The sequence below is a fragment of the Mauremys mutica genome, chromosome 2, assembly GCF_020497125.1.
Source record: "Mauremys mutica isolate MM-2020 ecotype Southern chromosome 2, ASM2049712v1, whole genome shotgun sequence".
Classification (NCBI taxonomy): Eukaryota; Metazoa; Chordata; order Testudines; family Geoemydidae; genus Mauremys; species Mauremys mutica.
In genome coordinates, this window is record NC_059073.1 from 85,227,427 (window position 1) to 85,252,213 (window position 24,787).

Below are 24,787 nucleotides of genomic sequence, written 5' to 3' on the forward strand. Positions count from 1 at the left end.
ATAAAGTCAAAGGGGGTACTATTTAGGAATCGTCTCTTTCAAGGGTTACACACTTTCTATGGCACAGCAGTAGGTGGGACTCTCCCTTTAGGGTAGGTCCATACTTACCCACCGGGTCGACGCGGAGAGTTCGACTTCTCGGAGTTCGAACTATCGTGTCTAATCTAGACGCGATAGTTCGGACTCCGGAACTCCACCACCGCGAATGGCGGTGGTGGAGTCGATGGGGGAGCGGCGGACTTCGATCCCGCGGCGTCAGGACGGGTAAGTCAGACGAACTAAAGTAGTTCGACTTCAGCTATGCTATTCACGTAGCTGAAGTCGCGTACCTTAGTTCGACCCCTCCCCCCCCAGTGTAGACCAGGCCTTAGATTTCATTGTCAGGGCCACTCTAAGATCTCATGATGGAGTCCACTTCCTCTGGAAGAGATTGGGGAACACCCTCATATCGCAAAGCTTTGTGGCGGAGTCTAATAAACTGATGAAGCATACTGTCTTATCTAGATGGAGGACGGTTACAGAGCCTCTCCACTCTACCTCTGGATACCTCAGAGCACCCCAATGGTGTGGAAGAAAGCAAAATAATAAAACCAGCAGGGGCAGTCACTTGCCAAACTCCTCAGCCTCTTAAGGAGTATTGATTCTCTGTCTTCCTTTTTCCATTGGAGTAGCAAGAAAAGTCTCTAAAAAACAGAAAAAGGAAGTGAGGAAACATCCTGCTCAGAAGCAGGAAAAAACATCTCTCATCTCTCCCATTTAAGATGGGTAAAGAGCATTAGAGTTTCTCCCCAAATATCAGATACCAGCAGAGCAGTAGAACAGTTCCTGTAAAAAGTATTCAGAAGGAGCAGGGACAGATATCACATGAAACCTCCTTTTCCATCATCCTACTATGGAGCCTTAGAACCTGATTTCTCAAAGCACAAATTCAGTAGGAGGGGAAGTGGTTGGGTGAATCTCAGAGACTTAGGGTATGTCTACACTACCAGATTAGTTCGATTTAACTTAATTCGAATTTGTGGAATCGACCTTACAAAGTCGAATTTGTGTGTCCACACTAAGGACACTAATTCGACTTTGTGAGTCCACACTAACTGGGCAAGCGTCGACATTGGAAGCCGTGCACTGTGGGAAGCTATCCCGCAGTCCCCGCTGCCCATTTGAATTCTGGGATTTCCCCAGAATGCATGCTGGGGGGAAAAATGTGTCGAGGGTGGTCTTGGGTAACTGTCATCATTCAACGTGCTTTCGGACGGCTCAAGGGGAGATGGAGCAGCTTACTGACTCGCTCGGATCTCAGCGAAACCAATATCCCCATTGTTGTTGCAGCTTGCTGTGTGCTCCACAATCTCTGTGAGAGCAAGGGGGAGACCTTTATGGCGGGATGGGAGGTTGAGGCAAATCGCCTGGCTGCTGATTACGCTCAGCCAGACAGCCGTGCAATTAGAAGAGCCCAGCGGGAAGCGCTGTGCATCCGGGAGGCTTTGAAAGCTAGGTTCCTCAGGGAGCAGGGTAACCTGTGACTGTTCAGTTTCTTTGCAGAGAAGCTGAACCTGCCCCTGCTTCAGTTACTGTTGACTTTCTTCTGTGGTTATATACCCCGTTCACCACGCTTCCCCCCCTTCCAACACATGTGTAAAAATAAAATACATGTTCCATTGTTACTTAACAAAGGTTTCTCTATTAATGACTTTGCGTTAAAGGGTTGAAACAGGGACGCAGACTGTGGTGGGTAGGGTGTGCAGTGATGTTAACACCGCTTCTACACTCGAGGAATGATAGGCTCCTGCTCCTAGAGCGGTCTGCAGTGCCGGACTGGTTGTTTCAACGGAGCCTGCCATCCCTCCTTTTCGGGACTCTGTGTGCGGGGGCTATGTGACCTTGTGGCGGGGAAGGATGGTTACAGATTCCCCTGCTGCGTGGCTCTGTGGTCCGGGACAAGGACCGCTGCATAAGTTCTGTAACCGCCCTCCCATGCCACAAAGTCACGTACCCCCCACCCACACAGAACATGGAAAACACCTCCCAGACCGACCAGGGTGCCTACTGACTGCACTGTGTGTGTGACCTGCTGTTGATCCTGCCCCTGTGTCTGTACCCTGGTAAAGGTGACTGTCCTATGCAATTAACAACCCCCTTCCCCCTCCCCCCCTTCACAGACAGTCTTCTGTAGAAAAACTTGACGGAAATAGTAATTAACAGCAAACTACTTTTAATAATCAACTACACAGTTAGGGGATGAAACTGGGATTGGGGCTTTGGTGAGCTAGGAAGGGAAGGACTTCTCAACTTTTAGGGAATGAGCCTTCTTGTATTTGTGCACTCTGCAGGGGTGCAGTGACAGTTTTCACGGCCCCTGTCACCCCTCCTTCTTGTTACTTTGGGTGAGGGGGGTTTGGGACTTTGTGGCGGGGGAGGGCGGTTGCAGATACAGTGCAGGGGGGCTCTGTCCTCCTGCCTGAGGTCCTGCAGAACATCCACAAGGCGCCGGAGCGTGTCAAATTTTCCCTGGGCATTTCCTGTGTGGCTGGTCAGAACATCCAAGCTCGGACTGCTGTCCAGAGCGTCAACAGAGTGGTGCACTGTGGGATAGCTCCCGGAGCTACTAAGGTCGATTTCCGTCCACACATAGCCTAATTCGACATAGCCATGTCGAATTTAGCGCTACTCCCCTCGTCGGGGAGGAGTACAGAATTTGAACTAAAGAGCCCTCTAGGTCGAACTAATTAGCTTCCTGGTGTGGACGGGTGCACGGTTAAGTCGAATTAACGCTGCTAAATTCGACATAAACTCCTAGTGTAGACCAGGCCTTAGGAAGAGCAGTCCTTTGACCCCTCTTCCTGAAATGACTGACAGTTGTCTGACTCCTCAGAATAAGGGGGAGACTCAAAACAAAGCTCTTGCCCCAGAGTATTTAGATACTGTTTTATAGAAGAGTAGCAACACATCTACACTTTCCTCCAGACAACACACCTTAGGAAGAGTTACTTGAGGAAGATGACAGGATAGATAGCAAGACCACTTGGATACATTTCCTTTCAGGATATAAATTGGAACTGTAGATCCCTTTCCATGCAGCTCTTAAAATATTATGAGTGAAGACTGGGGGAACCAACTAAGGCCAAGCTCCTGAAGAGACTGAAAATATTAAACATCTGGGATGTATCTTGATGGTCCTCTTTTTATGGTAAAGAAGAGGTCCTGTGTAGAAACTTTATTGTGGTAAGAGGATCTGAAGTTCTTGTTAGTAGTTTCAAAGGTTTATAAAGTGGTCATACAGTAGAAGCTGTGGAAATTCTCTCAGATTGGCTAGGTCTTCAGGGACTGAGCCATTTCCTCCCTATCAGAGGCTCCAAGGTCTGATCCAGAGCTGTTGACAGGCAGAAGATTAACTGATCTGTGGATCTTCCTACTAGAGGGGGGGAAAAAAGGAAATTTTAATATAAATACAAATAATATTTCCTGTATCCCTTGAAATAACAACTTGGGCTTGATCCTGTAAACACTTAAGCATATGAGTAATTTACTCATGTGTTTTCAGCAGTACTATTCAGGTACATAAAGCTTTACTCTTGTGCCTAGATGTTTGAAGGATCAGGCCTTACTCAATTTTACATATTCTGTATAATGAAATCTATGAGCTGAGATAGCACTGCAGGAATAAGTTGAACTTTGAGAAATACTTTGCTTGATTTCTCAACTGCTACATTGCATTGCTGTTGTTTTGTAATTAATCTATTTTAAAAGCCTCAAGAAGGGAATATCACACATTAATAACCAACAAAACATAGTCTTTACATTTTTCTTCTCATGCCAGTCTTGGTGCACAGAGTGGAAACTAGTCTCTTCTATTCCTGTCTGTCATTAAATGCTTGATATAAAATAGATAGATGACATAATTTAGCTAGTCCAGGCAAGTGATGGAATTTTTTTTACAAGTTTCATATAATGTAATGCATATATTTTTAATATGTGTGTCTATATACTTTAAGCTGGAAAATATGCAGAAAACTATCTATCAGTTGGAAGAGCAGCTTCAAAATGAAATGCAATTGAAAGATGAAATGGAGCAAAAGTGCAGGTGAGACTGAACTTAAATACGTTTTCAGAATTAAATGATATAAAACATCAGCTCTGTAAAAAATATATTAAGGATTACAAGCATATCATTAATATTGCTACTATAGCAATACAGTAGTCTAAGAGATTTTAGGCCACAAATTAAATCACTTTAAAATGGTATCTCAAATGTTTTTCTTGTGTATTTAAAGAGGAAGATGAATTGTTTGTGTTCGCATCAGTGAAAGACACACATATTTTACCCCTGAATATTTGAACTCCATGTTGTTTTTCCTTCCACTACCCTGATAGGTTTTAAAACACCTGCAGGACACAGTGCACACATTGATATATAATATTAAGAATGTAAAATACTATGGGCACTACATGTACTAGAATGTTGGAGTTTAAGATTCTCCATCTTGGTAGCTTAAATGCTTCAGTAATATTGAAAGGTCCAGCTTCTGACTTTTGTTGAGATTAAGACCAATATGAGGAGCAGTTTTCTATCAGAGTACTAAATTATGTTATGTTCTTGAAAAAAGTAAATATCTGACAAATTACTGCCTATTCTTGCACCTTCATCAACATGGGCATATAGCTCAAAATCTGATAATCATGGCGCTTAATGTGCACACATAGCTGTTGATCATCTTGGAAGAATTGCTACCAAAAATGGTCTTATGGGAATTCAAGTTTAGTACATAGTGTGCTCTTTACACATATCCAGAATTTCACTGTCCACATATTGACTACCTACCACATGGTAACAATATATTCAACAATTGTATCCCTACAATCACACTGACAATATGTATTCAGTAACATCAGCATGTCTTCTGATGTCTAACAGTTAAACACATTTTATCGCAGGGTTAATAGATTTGATTTAGGGCCGTCAAGCGATTAAAAAAAATTAATCTTGATTAATTGCGCTGTTAAATAACAGAATATCATGTATTTAAATATTTTTGGATATTTTCTACATTTTCAAATATATTGCTTTCAGTTACAACACAGAATACAAAGTGTACAGTGCTCACTTTATATTTTTTATTACAAATATTTGCACTGTAAAAAACAAAAGAAATAATATTTTTCAATTCACCTAATACAAGTACTGTAGTGTAATCTCTATCATGAAAGTTGAATTTACAAATGTAGAATTGGGGGGGGGGGGGAAACTGCATTCAAAAATAAATTCATGTAAAACTTTAGAACCTAAAAGTCCACTCAGTTCTACTTCTTGTTGAGCCAATCACTAAGACAAAGAAGTTTGTTTACATTTGCAGGAGATAATGCTGACTGCTTCTTGTTTACAATGTCACCTGAAAGTGATAACGAGGGTTCACATGGCACTGTTGTAGCTGGTGTTGCAAGTTATTTACATGCCAGATATGCTAAAGATTCATATGTCCCTTCATGCTTCAACCATCATTCCAGTGGGCATGTGTCCATGCTGATGAGGGATTCTGCTCAATAATGATCCAAAGCAGTGTGGACTCACACGTTTATTATCACCATCTGAGTCAGATGTCACCAGCAGAAGGTTGATTTTCTTTTTTGGTGGTTCAGGTTCTTTATTTAGTTTCTGCATTGGAGTGTTGCTCTTTTAGGACTTCTGAAAGCATGCTCCACACCTCATCCCTCTCAGATTTTGGAAGGCACTTCAGATTCGTAAACCTTGTGTTGAGTTCTGTAGCTATCTTTAGAAATCTCACATTGGTATCCTCTTCGCGTTTTGTCAGATCTGGAGTGCAGTTGTTCTTAAAATGAACATTATAATCTGAGACTGCTATAACATGAAATATGTGGCAGAATGCAGGTAAGACACAGAGCAGGGGAGCTACAATTCTCCCCCAAGGAGTTATCACAAATTTAATTAATGCATTTTTTTTTTTAAACAAGTATGCACAGGAATGGTGGCCAAAGCATGAAGGTGCATACGAATGTTTAGCATATCTGGACGTAAATACCTTGCAATGCTGGTTACAAAAGTGCCATGCGAATGCCTGTTCTCACTTTCTGGTGATATTGTAAATAAGAAGTGGGCAGCATTATGTCCTGTAAATGTAAATAAACTTGTTTGTCTTAGTGATTGGCTGAACAAGAAGTAGGACTGAGTGGACTTGTAGGCGCTAAAGTTTTACATTGTTTTGTTTTTGAGTGCAGTTATGTAACAAAAAAAAATTACATTTGTAAGTTGCACTTTCATGATAGACAGATTGCAATACAGTACTTATGAGGTGAATTGAAAAATACTATTTCTTTTGTTTATAATTTTTACAGTGCAAATATTTGTAATAAAAATAATATAAAGTGAGCAATCTACACTTTGTATTCTGTGTTGGAATTGAAATCAATATATTTGAAAATGTAGGAAAACATCCAAAAATATTTAATACATTTCCATTGATATTTTATTGTTTAACAGTGCAGTTAAAACTGCAATTAATCGTGATTAATTTTTTGAGTTAATTGTATGAGTTAACTGCGATTAATCAACAGCCCTAATTGATTACATATGTTGGTATAAACTGCTGTTGATTATATGTCAGTTAATACTGTCTGAATTGTTTGTGCTATAACTTTTTTGGACAGAGGTAAATAACTACAAAAGACTAACGTTTATGTGGCCTAATGTTTTATAAAGGCAAAACTAGGGACAGACATGCATACCAAACGTATAGAACTGGTAGAGATCTTACTGCGGATCAATGGATGTTCCATATTGCTGGCTGACCAGTTCATATTTCCTTTGTGGGGTATTACTCAGCACTTATTTCACCTTCTCTCTGCAGTAACTTGTTTTTTTCCAGTTTTGATCACTTTTGGAGATCCACATTCTTAGAGATGTGGGATGTGCACAACTGGAGCCATTCTTTCTAGAGAATGGCAGAATGTGTGTTGACCAACATTTACTAGTTATAGAAACCTCTTACTCTGCACCTTTTTGTGGATTTAGGGACAGAATTTGACCCTTACCATTTTTGACACACATTGCCTCCAGTGAACTGTCAATACATTTGATTGTGCTATTATAAACTACTTCATGTTGATTGGTGGCATTCTTCAATTTAAAATGTTGGTTTTCGGATGAAGTGTTATGCACATAGTAAGCATTTTTTAAATAATGGTCTTAAATAGTTTAAATATTGAAATAACAGGCATGTAAAATAAGATCTTATTCATTTACATATTAAAATAATTCATTATTTATAGGACTTCAAACATAAAACTAGACAAGCTAATGAAGGAACTGGATGAAGAGGTAAGTTTGTGTTTTTCTGAATCACAGAATTTTTAACTATGTTGAGTTAATCAGTGTACTCATAATACTGCTAGAGGTTTATAATTTTCCTGTAAAAATTTGCACTCCAATTTAAATTTGAGAATAAATCTCCACATTCCAAAACACAAATCATTTTGGCCATGTTTGTTATGAAAGTGCAAAATGTAATTTTAGAATTTTAAAATACTTTTTTTTTGCGTCTACAATTCAAAACTACTTTCCTGCATTTCAAATTCTCTGCTGAACTCTGTTTAGCCTTGTTCTTCAGAATATTCAATATAATTTTTCAAAATTAGCTAGCTTTCTAAAAATCAGTGTGCAGATAATCCTCTAGCACATCATTATATTGTAGTATTCATAAATCTAGTACAGTAACTCCTCACTTAGTCGTCCTGGTTAACATTGTTTCATTGTTACGTTGCTGATCAATTAGGGAACATGCTTGTTTAAAGTTGTGCAGTGCTGCCTTATAACATTGTTTGGCAGCCGCCTGCTTTGTCCACTGCTTGCAGGAAGATCAGCCTGTTGGAGCTAGCTGGTGGGGGCTTGGAACCAGAGCGGACCAGCAGCCCCCCTATCAGCTCCCCACTCCCATAAGTTCCATGTGCAGCACCCACCCAGCAGGTTACCAATTGCTGGAAGTTAAGTTGTCCTTCCCCACACTGCCATGTGCTGCTCCTGCCCTCTGCCTTGGAGCTGCTCCCGAGAGGCTCCTGCTTGCTGTGCAGGGGAGCGGAGAAGAGAGGGGCTAATGTCAGAGTGTCTTCCTCCCCCCTACTCCTGCCACCCCGCTTACCCTTCTCCATATAGAGCAGGATGGGAACAGGACAGGGCTCAGGACGGAGAGAGCTGATTTTTTTAAAATCCTGATTTTTTTTTTTTAAAGGCAATGTACTTAGAGTGGGGTCAGCATACTTAAAGGGACAATGCTCATCTCTCTCTCTTCCCCTCCCCCCCCACACAGACAGGGTGTGTCTGTCTGCCATGCTGTCTCCCCTCTCTCCATTCGTGCTGCCTTGTAGAGTGTGATGCTAAATTAACAATGTGTTAACCCTTGAGGGCTCAGCCGAATGCTAGTTCATCATTTAGCAGTAAGGCATTCCCCGGGAAATATCCCACCCTCTCCCACCCTCTAACTTCACCACCTCAACCAAGCTTCACAATCATCATTGCTGTGTACAGTATTAAATTTAAATACAGTATAGAGTGTGTGTGTGGTTTTTTGTCTGGTGAAAAAAATTTCACTGAAACCTAACCCCCCCCCACCATTTACATTAATTCTTATGGGGAAATTGGATTTGCTTAATGTTGTTTCGCTTAAAGTCGCTTTTTTCAGGATCATAACTACAACGCTAAGCGAGGAGTTACTGTAAACAGGTTATTTTTGCTTTTGTGTTAAATACAGTTATTGCAGTGATTTGGAAGATTTAATCAGAGACAAACTTGAAAAGTGATGTTGGGAATTATTAGGCTCTATTCTGCAAACCTCCTGTTCATATCGGTAGTCTCACTGGGTGAAATCCTGACCCTACTGCAGGGGTAGGCAACCTATGGCACGGGTGCCAAAGGTGGTACGCGAACTGATTTTCAATGGCACTCACACTGTCTAGGTCCTGGCTACTAGTCCAGGGGGCTCTGCATTTTAATTTAATTTTAAATGAAGCTTCTTAAACATTTTAAAAACCTTATTTACTTTACATACAACAATAGTTTTGTTATATATTATAGACTTATAGAAAGAGACCTTCTAAAAATGTTAAAATGTATTACTGGCACGCAAAACCTTAAATTAGAGTGAATAAATGAAGACTCGGCACACCACTTCTGAAAGGTTGCTGACCCCTGCCCTAATGGATTCAGTTGAGCCAAGATTTCACCAGTTGAAGACAATGAGACTACTCACAGAACAACAGAATTAAAAAAAGTTTGTAGGTTTATTCTGTAAAATGTAAATGTAAAATGCCAGTGTTTGTTATAATTTCAGGGAAATCAAAGAAAAAATTTAGAATCAACAGTATCTCAGACTGAGAAGGAAAAGATGCTGCTGCAACATAAAATAAATGAATACCAAAGAAAAGCGGAACAGGAGAATGAAAAAAGACGGAATGTAGAAAATGAAGGTAAGCAATGTTACCCATGTGCTAGAAATGTTTTTGTGTAAGCTACTATACAGTTTTACAAATAATTTACCTTTTTAGCATTTGAAACGTTTTAGAATAGATTTTTTTTGTTGAAATACTGATTGACAAAAAAATTGTCATAGTTATCACAGGAAAGTAGCCATTTCTGTTTTTGATATTTGAAGTACCAAATTCTGCCCTTAGATGTATGCATGTGGAGCCCCTAGTGATTTGAGTGAGCCAGGTGTATATAATTCAAGAACAAAATTTGGCCTCAAGAAATTAAAAGGAAATATCCTAATTATTTTGCTGTCTATTCATGTAGAAATATCTAGTAATGTCACAAAGATTTTCTGTTCTGATCTGCTAGGAACATTGAATTCCATATTCTTTTCTGTCTCTAGTGTCCACATTAAAAGATCAGTTAGAAGACATGAAAAAAATTAGCCAGCATTCACAAACTACAAATGAGAAGATGACACAGTTACAAAAGCAAGTGAGTGATTGCTGTTCAGTGTTTTCATTGTTTCTTCAAATTTGTCATATAATATTGATTACATAAATGTAACAAAGCTGAATCTGTTAATTATTGCACTTCAAATGGGAATCTTGACTTTTCTTACTCTAACAGCTAGAAGAAGCCAATGACTTACTAAGGACAGAATCAGATACAGCAGCAAGATTGAGAAAGAGTCATACAGAAATGAGCAAGTCCATAAGCCAGTTAGAATCACTAAATAGAGAACTTCAGGAAAGATGCAGAGTTCTAGAGAGCACAAAATTGGAAGTGGAAAAGGACTATTATCAATTGCAAGCAGCATTGGAAGCAGAACGAAGGGACAGAAGTCATGGATCTGAAATGATTGGAGATTTACAAGGTAACCATTCCATACTTGTGTAGTTTTTTAATGTTGCAGTAAATATTTATTCTTACAAAAATCTATTTTCATAATTTCACTTTGCTGCTCTGTACCATTGTCTAAATCTTGAAAAAGATGTACCAGCTGTTTTCAAGGAGTTTAATTCTATTCATTTAGTGTAGCAAAGCAATAATCAACATATGAATTGCATATCCCTAGAGGACTAATACTTGGGAAAATTTGTAAATACAGTTTAAGGTACCAAATGTCTTACCAATTCAGTATTAACTCAGGTACATAATTCCTGTGTGGTTGAGTTTTGGGGATGAGAGGGAAAGCAGTATTGCGGACAACAGCCATTTCCCCTGCCCCTCCTCCAACATGATTTTTCTTTATCTTTGGATATTAACCCCTTTAGAGCAATGTTCATGGATTCTGAGACACTGACACAGCATCCAAAGGCACCATTCACTTTGAAGCAGAGTGGGTATTCTACTTGATCCTTAAAGTTAAGGAGCAGGTTTTTCCTTTTGGCATGTATTAAGGTTTTACAGCAGCAATGTTCTAGCAGGAGTGGTAACAACCACTACAGTTAAGATGCAGAATAGTTTCCATTGTAATCCACCCTTTCTTTTCAGGTGTTTAAGAGGTGAAAATACCAGAAAGTTCCATGCAGTTTAAAGAGTTGTGTGTTTAAGAGAACTATGAGATTCTCTAACCCAAGGTGACAGCCACCATGACAGCCAAGTGACAACTTGCTTAGCCACTGAGACAGCTTAATAGGATAAATCCATTTCGGACTAATTATTCTAGATTGCCACTGGGGTAACTGTGTGAGAGGGCAGTTTATCCAATATGAAGAAAAAGAAATATATTCAAAGAAGTCAGAGTACAAAGGGACAAGAGGGAAGGTCTCCTGTACAGTTTGTAAGGGGTGATGGAGCAAACCTAACTGATGCAGTGTTAGAGCTACACAGCTCTTTAGGCGTGCATGAAAGGGTAATCTTCTTCAGAGTTCCTAAAGTGTATAGAACAGGATATTCTGCTGGTATCTAGACAGAGAGTTCCATGTGAAATTTGCACACGTTATTGCCAATTTATAACAAGAAAATGTTTGACAACTAAGTACAGCATTGAAGTGTTTGGAAGCATTCTGGAAGAAGACATGTTTTCTTTTTCACATCATTTTGTCATCTGGAAATTCTTAAGACATTTTAGTTTAAAAAAACCCAAAAAACTATGCTAAGCTTACAGAGTTCTAGATAACCTGACATACTTGTGAGCTATGTTGCATACATACTGTTTATAAGGTATAACATTTAACACCTAGAGTAATACAAGAAACCAAATTACAGTTGCAGTTGGAAACTTATCCTAATGTCTTGGTGTTTCTGTTTAAAGTCTTCAGTTTAATAGTATACTAAAGTAGCTGCATAAGGTGTGGGGCAAGCTGTTCCAAACTCAAGCCTGGAGGAGAGCCTTTGCTTTTGTGGAGTGATCAGTAGGGTAAAAATAATTCCTCTTTCTCTGGAGGACCTCTCCAGTGCAGGTTATTTTAATTATGTTTATGTACTGCAATAGCACCTTGAGACCCCAACTGAGATTGGGGCTCCATTCTGTTATATGTTGTATCTATCCATAATAAGACTTCAGCAGAGGTAATGTCATCAGAAAATGTGGCTGTTGTATGTTGTAACAGGACTTATATTAATGAAAGGAAACATCTATACATTAGCAGTTGGACAAAATAAAATCAAAGTCCTGTTTCTGCATCTAGGCATAGTAGCTGAAATTGAACTATTTTTAATTTGTTTTTGCTAGCTCGGATTACATCTTTACAAGAAGAAGTAAAAAATCTTAAAAATAATCTTGAAAGAGTGGAAGCGGAAAGAAAACAGGCACAAGACTCACTTAATCATTGTGAAAAGGTAAGGTAACTAATAATACACGATAATTCAAAAAAATGCTAATGTTTGCTCACTGGCTGTGGTCAGAATATGATCATGTACAGGGGAGTCGCATCTTACGCGGGGGTTAGGTTCTGAAGTCAGCGCGTACGGCAAAAATCGCATATAGTCAGACGCTCATTGAGTGGAATGGCGGGCGAAATCGCCCGCACTACAGGTACAGTATTTAAGTTGTTTTCCTCTTTTTTTTGGTTTGTTTTGCCGAGCACGTATAGTTAAAATTGTGTTAGTTAAATGCGCCTATGATGCAACTCCACTGTCTTTAATTATTTTGTATTGTGTAAATAAATCATAGCTTCTTCAAATGTGTCAGTGCGGATCCCAGTGTAGGCACGCATGTTCCTCCTGGGTGAGACTGGACTTTTATCCTAGACCTGAGGAGACTCAACAAATACATACTCAGTCTCAGGATGGTAATGCTTGCCTGCATTGCTCCAAGCTCTAGATTGGGTTGTGGCTCTCGGCTTCCAGGTTGCTGTACTTACATATTGCCATCCATCTGGCCCATGGGAAGTGCCTAAGGTTAACAGTGGGGGGCCAACCATTCCCAGTTCAGGGTTTTGCCCTTCACACTCACCATGGCACTGAGAGTTTTCACCAACTTTCTAGCTGTAATGGCAGTATGTCTAAGCCCTGGTCTACACTACGAGTTTAGGTCTAATTTAGCACCGTTAGATGGATTTAATCCTGCACCCGTCCACATGACGAAGCCATTTTTGTCGACTTATAGGGCTCTTAAAATCGATTTTTGTACTCCTCCCCGATGAGGGGATTAGGGCTGATATCGACCCTGCTGGGTCAAATTTGGGGTAGTGTGGATGCAATTCGACGGTATTGGCCTCTGGGAGCTATCCCAGAGTGCTCCATTGTGACCGCTCTGGGCAGCACTGTCAACTTGGATGCACTGGCCAGGTAGACAGGAAGAGCCCCACGAACTTTTGAATTTCATTTCCTGTTTGGCCAGCGTAGCGAGCTGATCAGCACAGGTGACCATGCAGAGCTCATCAGCACAGGTGACCATGGAGTCCCAGAATCACAAAAGAGCTCCAGGATGGACCGAACGGAAGGTACTGGATCTGATCACTGTATGGGGAGACGAATCCGTGCTATCCGAACTCTGTTTCAAAAGATGAAATGCGGGAATATTTGAAAAAATCTCCAAGGGCATGAAGGACAGAGGTTATAACAGGGACCCCCAGCAGTGCCACGTGAAGCCTACCAAAGAACCAGAGAGGCAAACGTCTGCTCCGGTTCAGAGCTCCATACATGCCGCTTCTATGATAGGCTGCATGCCATTCTAGGGGGCGCCCCTACAACTCCCCCACCCCTGTGCTTCCCTTCTCCCCCAGCCCTTCCAGGCTACCCCCCATTTGTGTGATGAATTAATCAAGAATGCATGAATTTGAAACAGTGACTTTGATCTCTGCTTGCAGAGGCAATAAAGTGGGGAGGGGAGGGCGGTTGGCTTACAGGGAAATACAGTGAACCAAGGGAGCAGGTTTTCATCAAGGAGAAACAAACAGAACTTTCACACCCTACCCTGGCCAGTCATGAAACTGGTTTTCAATGTTTCTCTGATGCACAGCACGCCCTGCTGTGCTCTTCTAACCGTCCTCGTGTCTGGCTGCGCGTAATCAGCGGCCAGGCGATTTACCTCAACCTCCCACCCCACCATAAATATCTCCCCCCTTACTCTCACAGATATTGTGGAGCACACCACAAGCAGTAATAACGATGGGAATATTGGTTTTGCTGAGGTCTAACCGAGTCAGTAAACTGCGCCAGCAAGCTTTTAAACGTCCAAAGGCACATTCTACTACCATTATGCACTTGCTCAGCCTATAGTTGAACTGCTCCTTACTACTGTCCAGGCTTCATTAGCCATGGGAGCAAGTGGTAGGCTGGGGTAGGTGCGACTGCGCGGTGCTGCTGACTGGGAGAGCAGCCTGAGGCAGAAGCCTCCAGCTCGCATGATATTCCAGGCAGGACTGAATCTCCATTAGACAAAACTTAAAGAAGAGAATGACCTGGAGTCATTCCCATTTTTATCCAGGCTCCCCTGACTGACCTCACAGAGGCTGGCCAGGTGCACCCATGTTTGCCCAGGCACCCCCAACCAACCTAACCAAGGTCAGCCAGGAGCACCCATGGGACGACAATGACGGCTAGCAGTTGTATTGTATTATCTGTCGTCCGCAAGGCAAGGCAAGGGGATGCTGCTGTGTAGCACTGCAGTACTGCATCTGCCAGCAGCACCCAGGAGACATACAATGACAGTGAGCTGAGCAGGCTCCATGCTTGCCATGGTATGTCATATATATAATCCAGGAAAAAAGGCGAGAAACTATTTTTTGCCATTGCTTTCACGGAGGGAGGGAGGCCTGATGACACGTACCCAGGACCACCCGCGACAATGTTTTTGCCCCATCAGGCATTGGGAGGTCAACCCAGAATTCCAATGGACGGCGGAGACTGCAGGAACTGTCGGATAGCTACCACAGTGCAATGCTCCGAAAGTCGACGCTAGCCTTGGTACCGCTGACTTAATGCACTTAGTGGGGACACACAATCAACTGTATCAAATCGATTTCTAAAAGATCGACTTCTATTAAATCGACCTAACTTCGTAGTGTAGACATACCCTAAGAAAACATGGAATCTATGCCTGTTTATATCAAGATGACTGGCTGATCAGAAGCAGGTCAAAGCAGGAGACCAGAATGTCCCTGGATTGTGTCCTCTTCCTGTTCTCCCACTTAGGACTCCTGGTGAACTAGAAGAAGTCATCTTGTGTACCATCACAAACGATAGAGTTCATAGGAGATCTATTTGACTTCAGTTTGGCAAAGTCTTTCCTGCCAGAGGACAGTTTCTGTTCCCATCAGTCATTGTGCATGAACTACAGTCAACACCAGCAATGACAGGACACACATGTCTGGGACTCTTTGATATGTCCACATACATGTACGTGATGCTGCTTGCCAAACTTTACCCACCATCTTTACAATGATAACTGAGGTCCGTGAACTTCCCATCCAAACATCATGTGAGCAGTGGGTCCTGCCTCAAGCCAAGCAACAGGTTTTTTTGGTGTCTTGTCCTGATGAACATGAGAAAAGGGGACAGTGATGCTTATCTCAGACACTATAGGAACTGGGTTGGGGTGCCCACCTGAACCATGTTCAAATGTAAGATACCTGGTCTCATGGTGATTTTAACCTACACATGAGTGCCTTGGAACTAAGAGCCATCTGGCTCATCTGTATAGCATTCCTGCTGGAAGCCATCCAATGCTGGAAATGGTGTTTATCAACATGGGAGTGACTCCACTAGCCCTACACCTTCCAGGGATCAGCAATGACCTAGCAGACTTTTAGTGCAGAAATGTGGTAACCAGCCATGAGTGGTCTGTGTAAAAATCCATACTAGACCCAGTATTCTGTCAGTGGGAGATTCCTACCACACATTTGTTTGCCACAGAGGACAATATCAAGTGCTAAAACTTCTGCTTCAGGGAAGGTGGGAGTCCAGGCTAACTGACGATTGCCTTGCTGTTTCAGTCTTCTTGAGGACTCCTGTATGGTATCGTACTGTATCCCCTGGTCCCCAGGATATCCAAGATCAACAATATGAGGCCTCAGTCATTGTGCTAGTCCTATATTGTTGAGACCAGTCTGGATGTCATAAGAATGGCTGTACCGGGTCAGACCAAAGGTCCATCTAGCCCAGTATCTGTCTACTGACAGTGGCCAATGTCCCAGCAGCTTCCCATACATCTTCCTTCCTACCCTAATGTAATATCCCAAACCTCAGTCAGACAATGCATTCAGATGCAATCTTTGCACCTGACAGCCTGGATGTTGATTTGCTGAACAACACTGACAGATGGTGTTCCCTACAGGTTCAGAAAGTCCTTACGCAAAGCAGGAAACCATCCGTAAGGTTGATTGACTTCTCCAAATGGGAAAAATTCTCCATTTGGGCAACTCAGAATAATACTGACCCAATGGAGCTGCCAATAACCAAAGATGTTGTACTGTATCCTGCTCTTGCACATATGGGACTGATATTTAACTCCTTTGAAGTCAATCTCACTGAGCATTGGCATGTCACACTTTTTAGTACAGTTGTACTCTGTCTTCTCACACCCCTACTGTTTAATTTCCTCAAGGTCTTTCTGCATACTTTCTTTCCAGTAAGAGTACCGACGTCCACAGGGGAGCTCAGCGTTGTCCTTTCAAAGCTTATAAAGCCTTCTTTTGAACTGCTGTTGGAGTGCTCAGTATATTGTCTTACTATCAGGATGTTTCTTCTTGTGGCCATTACATCAGCAGAGAGTTAGCAAGCTCCAAGGTCTTATGGCCAGACCACCTTGCATTTCCTTCCACAGGAATGTGATGAAACCATACTCCAAATTCATAACTAAGGTAGTCTTGGAATTTCACCTGAATCAATCAATTTTCCTGACAGTCTTCTTCAGAAAGCTGCAATCCTCACAGGAGAAAAGATGCTCCATCCTCTAGCATCTCCAGAGTCATGTTCAATTGTCCCACAAGGAATGAGTCCTTTAGACTCTCTCCCTGCCTCTTTGTGGCCATATCTGGCACATTAAAGGGCCAATCTATCTTGTCACAGGAAATCCTGAAGTGGCTCAGAATGTATCTCTACCTGCTATCAGCTGGCTGGCGAGCCTTTCCTTCCAAAAGTCAAGGTATGCTCCATTGGGAACAGGCAGCGTCTTCTGCTTGCCTAAGAAACATATTCACAACTGAGGCCTTCCTACTCATTTGGTAAGCACATCTACAGAGGGTACAGGGCAGGTGCTCGTCTTCAGAATCTGTGTTGCACATCAACCTCCTAGAATTATGTGCAGTCCGCAACACATGCCGACACATTCTACCATTAATCAGACAAAGGCCCACAAGAGTAATGATGGACAAGATTGCTTGCATGTTCTATATCAACAGACAAGGGGGAGCGAAGTCCCAATCCCTGTGCTCGGAAGTAGTAAAATTGTGGGACTATTGTATCTAGCATGACATCAACATCTTGGCCTCATACTTACCTGGACACCGGAACACCACGGCGGACTCACTGAGCAAGAGATTCTCACAATACCATATGTGGGAGTTAGACACAAGAGACCTGCAGCATATATTCAGCTTCTGGGAATTCCTGAGTATAGATATCTTCACCATGCCCAAAACTGCCAAATGTCCCAGGGGGACACTTTCCTCATTACATGGGATGTACCCCTACTCCACACTTACCCACCCTTTCCCCTGTTGTTCACAGTGCTTCACAAGACACAGGTGGAACAAGCCACAGTCATTCTCATAACCCCAACGTAGCCACAACAGATTTGGTACCCTTTCCTTGTGTGAATGGTGGTCTGTCCACTAATCACCCTACAGTTCACTCCACACCTCCTCTCTCAAGACACAGGTCAAATCCTCCAACCCAATTTGGTTCCAGGATTCGGAGATGACCTGTTCAAAAGAGGTAAAAAAGATTCTTTTAAGTAGTAGGCATGATAAAACTTATCTTACTTATCTCAATAAATTGAAAAGATTCCAGACTTGGTGCGACAGCAAACATGTCCTCGCAATGAATGTTCCTTTATCACTCATTCTAGACATTCTAGAATAACTTAAAAGAGCAGGACTGGCGGCCATCACTGCATTCCACCTCAAGATAGGTCATTCCATATTTACCTATGCACTAACAAGAAGATTCCTTAAGAGCCTTCAAAATGTGTGCCGTCAAATACAAGACCCTACTCCACCTTGGTATCTCAGCCTAGTTTTGCGCTGTCTCACCGGTCCCCCATTTGAGCCCATTGCAGCATGCTTCTACATACACCTATCCATAAAAACAGCATTTCTTGTCACCATCACATCCACCCGACGGATAGGAGAAATAGGTGCTCTCATGGCATACCCGCTGTACGCAATCTTTCGCAGAGACAAGGTCATATTATGATCACATCTGAAATTCTTACCCAAGGTGCCATCCTCTTTCCATCTAAACCAACCTATCCACCTTCTCTCCTTCCCAAAGCTGCATGGCAACCAACATGAAGCCACTCTGCACATCTTGGAAGTCAGATAAGCATTAGCCTTTTATCTTGACTGAACAAAATCTTTCAGGCATTTCAGGCTTATTCCTCTCTATTGCTGAAAGATCAAAGAGAGCAGCTTTATCCAAACAACGTCTTTCCAAATGGATCTCAGAGTACATCCACCTTTGCTATCAACAAAACAAACTGGATCTTGAATGCATCCTACTCACTCACTGGCTACCTGGATTGACTTTCTAAACAACATGCTCATTACTGACATTTGCAAAGCTGCCACCTGGGCATCCACAGACACTTTTAGCCAATACTGTGCTATTACCCACAACGTGGCATCAAATACCCTACTAGGATGTATTGTCCTATCGTCCTTGGTACACATTACTCCGAAGCCCCATCCTTCCATCTAAGGGCACTACTCTACAGTCGCCTATAGTGGAGCACCCATAGGTGCACTTCCTGAAGAAGAGAAGGTTACTCACCCTGTGCAGTAACTGAGGTTCTTCTAAATGTGTCCCCCTGTGGGTGCTCCACTACCTGCCTTCCTCCTCTCTGCTTCAGAGTTTTAAATGTAGACTCTGCGGTAGAGAAGGAACTGAAGGCGGTTGGACCAAACAGTGCTATATAGACGATGCGAGATGGGGAGAAGTGCATGTGCAGCCCAGTGGGCACTGCTACTGATGATCTCCAATCTCAGGCGCAGGGGGAGCTACCGCACTTACAGTGGAGCATCCATAGGGACACACATCTCGAAGAACCTCAGTTACTGCACAGGGTGAGTAACCTTTTTTCACTTAGACAACCACTAGCAAGCAAGAGGCACAAAAATGCGAGCAGTAATTAAAACCTTTATTGATTGATGCATTCTTTAGTTCATTCAAAATGAGAAATGATTGTTATCTTATGAGTTCATAGATTGCTGAATAAAACGAGTTTTTTCTTCAAAGTCTAATTACCCCCTTCCTCTCCTTCAAACCTCATTTTTAAACACCTAAAAAAGCATAGTATAGTATATCCTATTAATATTGTGATTTGTGAATAAGCAGAAATGTAAACCTTCTTTTATTTTTTTTTTAAAAAAAAAAGAGAGAGAAAAGAAAAAGAAATGTGAATCCGTTCGATGGCTTGGTAAAATACTCCAGAATTTTTTTTACAGTTCTGCTTTAATAAAGTATATTTTTTTTTGGTCCTGATTTGCAGGAAAAGAATAACTTAGAAATAGATTTAAACTATAAACTCAAAACATTACAACAGCGGTTGGAACAGGAGGTAAATGAGCATAAAGTGACTAAAGCTCGGTTAACTGACAAACATCAATCAATTGAAGAGGCAAAATCAGTTGCAATGTGTGGTATGTATTTCCTTTTAGTTTCAAATAGAATATTGAGCAATAATAAGGTCTGTTGTCCTGATTCCATTACAATGGCAATGAATTTTTTTATGCAGTGTTCATAAAACCAGTTTTTAATCCTTGGTGTAAAGAAAATGCATATGCGTATCAAAATTTGAAAACATACATAATGTAATACATTATTTAAAGACCCTAGGCTATTTTCTTAGCTGGTATAAGTCAGCATAGATCTGTTAACATCACTGTACTACAAATATGAAAATCCTGTGCTGTTTATATCTTCAAGTTAAGGTAAAATTAGTTAACTAGAATTTTGCTGCTTTGAAGTTATCACACTTGTACTCATTCAGCCACTTCCCTTCATAACTTAGAGGCCCATGTTTTTTTAGTGTGTTCTAGGGTTGCCAGGCGTCTGGTTTTCGATTGCTGACTGGGCCACTAAAAGTCTGGTTAGTGGTGCAGCAGGACTGAGGCAGGCTCCCTGCCTGCCCTAGCTCCATGCGGCTCCCTGAAGTGGCTGGCATGTCTGGCTCCCAGGCACAGGGGGGGGGGGGGGGCATGGGAGATCCGAGTGCTAGCTCCATAGCACCTGTTGGCTGGGAACCAGAGTCAGTGGGAGCTGAAGGGGTGGTGCCTGCAGGTGCAGGCGGTGCGCAGAGCCCCCTGGGCCCTCCGCCTAGGAGCTGGACATGTTGGCTGCTTCTGGGAGTCACTTGAGGTAAGCGCTGCCTGGGAGGAGCCCGGACCCCAAACCCCTCGACCCCAGCCTGGAGAGCCCCCTCCTGCACCCCAAACCCTTCATCCCTGCCGCCCCCCTCCCGAACTGGAGCCCTCACTCTCTCATGCACCCCTACCCCAGCCCAGAGCTTCCTCCTGTACCCTGAACCCCTCATTTCTGGCCCCACCCCCTCAGCCAGAGCCCTCACCCCCTCGTATACACCAACCCCCTGCCCCAGCCCGGTGAAAGTGAGTCAGGGTGGGAGAGAGAGAGCAACAAAGGGAGGAGGGATGTAGCGAGCTGGGGACGGGGCCTCAGGGCAGGAATGTGGCAAGGGTGTTTGGTTTTGTGCAATTAGGAAGTTGGCAACCCTAGTGTGGTCACACATCTTAGGATGTTTTTTGCTATTTGTTCTATCAAAAGTTTTATTTAATTCCGTTTCTAAATGGCTTTTGTTGGCAGCTCTCTGTTTTTGAGCAATACATGAACTGACTGGAACATTTTGAGCACTGGTATAATGGCAGTTAGTGGAATGACAAGTAGCTGCATGTAGGAGGGTCCTAATGCTCTGGCAATCACTATCACTGTCTCTGTTGCAACAATACTATAATGATTTTGTTCAGTAGTAAACTAGAGATGCATACTCATCTGACTGTAAAGAATTTCAAAACCCCCAACCATGGTGTGTGGGTGAGAGAAACCCTGTGCTTAACTCTCAAAGATGGAATATTAGGTGTATTTAAGAAAGGCATGGTCAAGCAAACACTTTCTTAGAAGTGCCATATTTGTATTTTCGCATAAATACCTTTTTATTGTGCTGTCAATTACTTTTGTTTCCTGTTTAGAAATGGAAAAAAAAGTGAAGGAGGAGAGGGCAGCAAGAGACAGGGCAGAAAATCAAATAGTTCAGATTGAAAAACAATGTTCCATGCTGGACTTTGACCTGAAGCAGTCTCAGCAGAAGCTTGAGCACCTCACTGAGCAAAAAGAGAGGCTGAAGGATGAAGTAAGCAAAACCTGCATTGTTACCTATCATTTTTTCTATGTAAAAGACAAATTAAAGAATGAGTTGCATTAAGAAATAGAAAACTGAATCTATTTAAGTTGAGATGTTTATGTAGCATAACATTATTGACTATAACTGTACTAAGAGGTTTCACCTAAATGCTGTAAAGGTTTGTCTGAGTAGGTCGAATGCCATATCTTTTTTTTAGACCCTGGATGACATATATTCCTTTATAAGAGCTATGCATTAATAGTGAACTGATTCCAGGTATGACGTCAGTGGGGTCCTACACACTATAGTTATGCAGGAGGTACGTTTTGCAGAGATGATGGGTTTCAAAGTGGCTAGCATATTTTCTTCTGCATTATCAAAGCCATCTGTTTGTTACTGAAGAATATACTATGTATTCCAGAGGTGGGCAAACTACGGCCAGTGGGCCACATCCGGTCTGTGGGACTGTCCTGCCTGGCCCCCGAGCTCCTGGCCTGGGAGGCTCGCCCCTGGCCCCATCCCTGCTGTTGCCCCTCCCCCACAGCCTCAGCTCACTCGCTCCGCCGCCGGCACAATGCTCTGGGCAGCGGGGCTGTGAGCTCCTGGGGCAGTACAGCTGGAGAGCTCGGTCTGACCGGGTGCTCTGTGCTTCATGGTGGCGGCATGGTGGTGGTGTGGCCCGCCTCCAGCTGGCCATTGTGGCTGTAGCGCCGCCAGCCACCGGTGCACCAGGCAGCGCAGTGAAGGGGCAGAGGGGGTTGGATAGAGGACAGAGGAGTTTGGTGTGGTGGTCGGGGGTGAGGGTGTGGATAGGGGTCGGGGGGAGCAGGGTTGAATGGGGGCAGGGGTCCCGGGGGGGGCAGTCAGGAAGGAGGCAGTGGTTCTGGAGGCAGTCAGGGGTCAGGGTAGTTGGATGGGGGGGGCCGTCAGGAATGAGAGGAGGGGTTGGATGAGGCAGCAGAGGTCCAGGGGCAGTCGGGACAGGGAGCGGGGTGTGTGTGGATGGGGCAGGGGTCCCGGGGGGGCCGTCAGGGAACAGGGGGGTTGGATGGGACAAGAGTCCCGGGTGGGGGGCAGATAGGAGGTGGGGACCAGGCCACAACCCCCTCCCCTAACCAGCGCTCCATACAATGTATGAAACCCAATGCCAAAATAAATGGGAATGGGAAAGGGAGAGAGGAAACACCAAAAAGCTAAAGGCCAGAAAGTTTGCCTGCCCCTGATCTATTCTATCTTTACGATCTGTGTATTAAAGGACACTAAGCTGAATTGCAAAATAGCCAGTAAACGCAAACGTTAATGTTCCCATATTAATGTTACTTAGCCAGATCTAATATTTGACAGGCTGGATTCATTTATGTAATTGTATTCCTTAATTTATAACATTACTAGTTAATGAGAAGCTAACTTTTTGGTGTCCTGTCTCTTTTTTTGTTTGAACTCTTTCCTGATTGGTAATTTTTGCATTTCATTTTATTTCTATTTTTTAAATAAAAAAGCTTGCCTGTGAGTTTGAACATGCACTCTCATTACACTTGCAAAATAGATATTTTGCGTGTTCTGAATTTGTGTCCTTCAAAATGCAGTGTATCATTCAGAGCATGCAAAATTCAACACCAGTTGAAAGTTGTTGTAAGATATATAGGAGCTAATTGTTGTTGTTAGGTCTCATCTGTGCTGTCCTTTCAGATTAAATTAGAAGAGTCAGTCTGAAAGCCTTTCTGCTGGGCTATGGTGGCTGCAATTGAAATTTTAGACTGCTCTGGGCAGCATAACTTTCTAGGATGAAAAGACACAAAGCTTGTAAGACACAAAGCTTGCAAAACCCAAATTCAACAAAGAAGAATGGGGGTCTGTCAAACCTCTTGGGCCTCTTCCACTGTCCCCCCTTAAGGTAGAATAGATGAGAGTGAATTCAGGCTCCAACCCTGGAGTCTATTACAAAAGAAAAAATTAATGGCTGGGAACAGGGTGGTTCTTGAGGCCGAAATATAGACTAAAATCTATAAGAAAAACTAGTTTCTGTGATATTGCACCCAAGTAATATTGGAGGCTGTTTTGAGTAAAATGTAGGAAATGGTGATGTTTGACATAAAATAATGCATATGTGAAACATTATTACTTTTAACAAAATACAGGAAAATATTTGGTAAAAGAATTCTAAATTAAAGTGATTTATTACACAATTAGGTTAAGACTCTAAAACATCAGCTGGAACAAGAGACAAATAAGCGACTAATGACACAGAATGAACTGAAAACACAAGCTTTTGAGGCAGACAACTTGAAGGGTTCTGAGAAGCAGCTGAAACAGGAGATCAATACGTTGTTGGAAGCGAAGAGATTATTGGAATTTGAGTTGGCTCAACTCACTAAGTAAGTAGGGGCCTGATATAAAAGGGAAAACCCTCTTCTCTCCCCCCCCCCCATGTATTTTGTCTGTCACCTTTTTCCAGAAAGCAAAAATATTTGTTTGCATTTTTTTTCCTGAAAATGTCTGTATTTATTGTATTAGAATATTTTTATTTTGAAATATAAAAAGGTTTGCTTGGCTGATACTTCTATGCTCAGGCTTGTCTGGCCTTTCTGGAGCAATTGAAGTGCCTATCCAAGACCCACCATTTGAGATTTAAACTTTGGAGTGTCTATTGGAGGACCACTGAGCTTCATGACTGGGTACATATTTTTCTCTTTAAAAGACTCCTCCTCCTCTCACTTACGATTTTTTTAGCTTGACAGGAGACAGCATTACTTTTCCAACAAGAATATCCTTCCTTTATTGGATCTGTGCCACAGTAGTCTGCAGGTTGAAGACAGAAACCAAGCACTTTCAGAGTACTGCTTCCCATCTAAATTATGCATGGGAGCTACCATTATGGTAGCCTAAATTATATTGTTAAACCAGAATCTTAGAATGAAGTGCTTATGATTACCATGTTTACAGATAGTGTGTGAAGGAGGAGGTGGGTGCATATGAAAGAAAAATGCAGAGTTTAAAGGTGCAAGCATAATGGATGGCTTTTATATGAGGTTTTGTTTTCTCTCCTTAAGGCAGTATAGAGGAAATGAAGGTCAGATGCGGGAACTTCAGGATCAGCTTGAAGCTGAACAGTATTTTTCGGTAGGTTCATGAGGAATTTTACAAAGATAAAGGATTGTTTTGTTTAATAACTTCATGACTACGTACCCCAATGCTCAGACATAAATGACACACAAAATACTACTAAAAATATACAAATACACAAAAATCAAGCTATCAACATGAAAAGATTGTGATATGTGTATCGTAACAATCATAAATACTGTACGTGGTCTATTACCATTTTGTTTATATGATTTTGTGGACAG

The 24,787-nt window shown here is 42.3% G+C and overlaps 1 protein-coding gene across 4 annotated transcripts in view; it reads left to right on the forward strand.

The window, feature by feature from the left end:
• The window catches only part of ROCK1 (Rho associated coiled-coil containing protein kinase 1), a 178,291-nt gene that overhangs the window by 104,986 nt on the left and 48,518 nt on the right, over window positions 1-24,787 (forward strand). For all 4 annotated transcript variants that reach the window (XM_045006595.1, XM_045006596.1, XM_045006597.1 and 1 more), the window contains 10 exons: window positions 3,993-4,081; window positions 7,282-7,330; window positions 9,336-9,471; window positions 9,876-9,967; window positions 10,103-10,349; window positions 12,153-12,259; window positions 19,575-19,725; window positions 21,289-21,449; window positions 23,631-23,815; window positions 24,491-24,560. In XM_045006595.1, coding sequence (XP_044862530.1) covers window positions 3,993-4,081; window positions 7,282-7,330; window positions 9,336-9,471; window positions 9,876-9,967; window positions 10,103-10,349; window positions 12,153-12,259; window positions 19,575-19,725; window positions 21,289-21,449; window positions 23,631-23,815; window positions 24,491-24,560 — 1,287 coding nt within the window. The remainder of the gene's footprint in view (window positions 1-3,992; window positions 4,082-7,281; window positions 7,331-9,335; window positions 9,472-9,875; window positions 9,968-10,102; window positions 10,350-12,152; window positions 12,260-19,574; window positions 19,726-21,288; window positions 21,450-23,630; window positions 23,816-24,490; window positions 24,561-24,787) is intronic.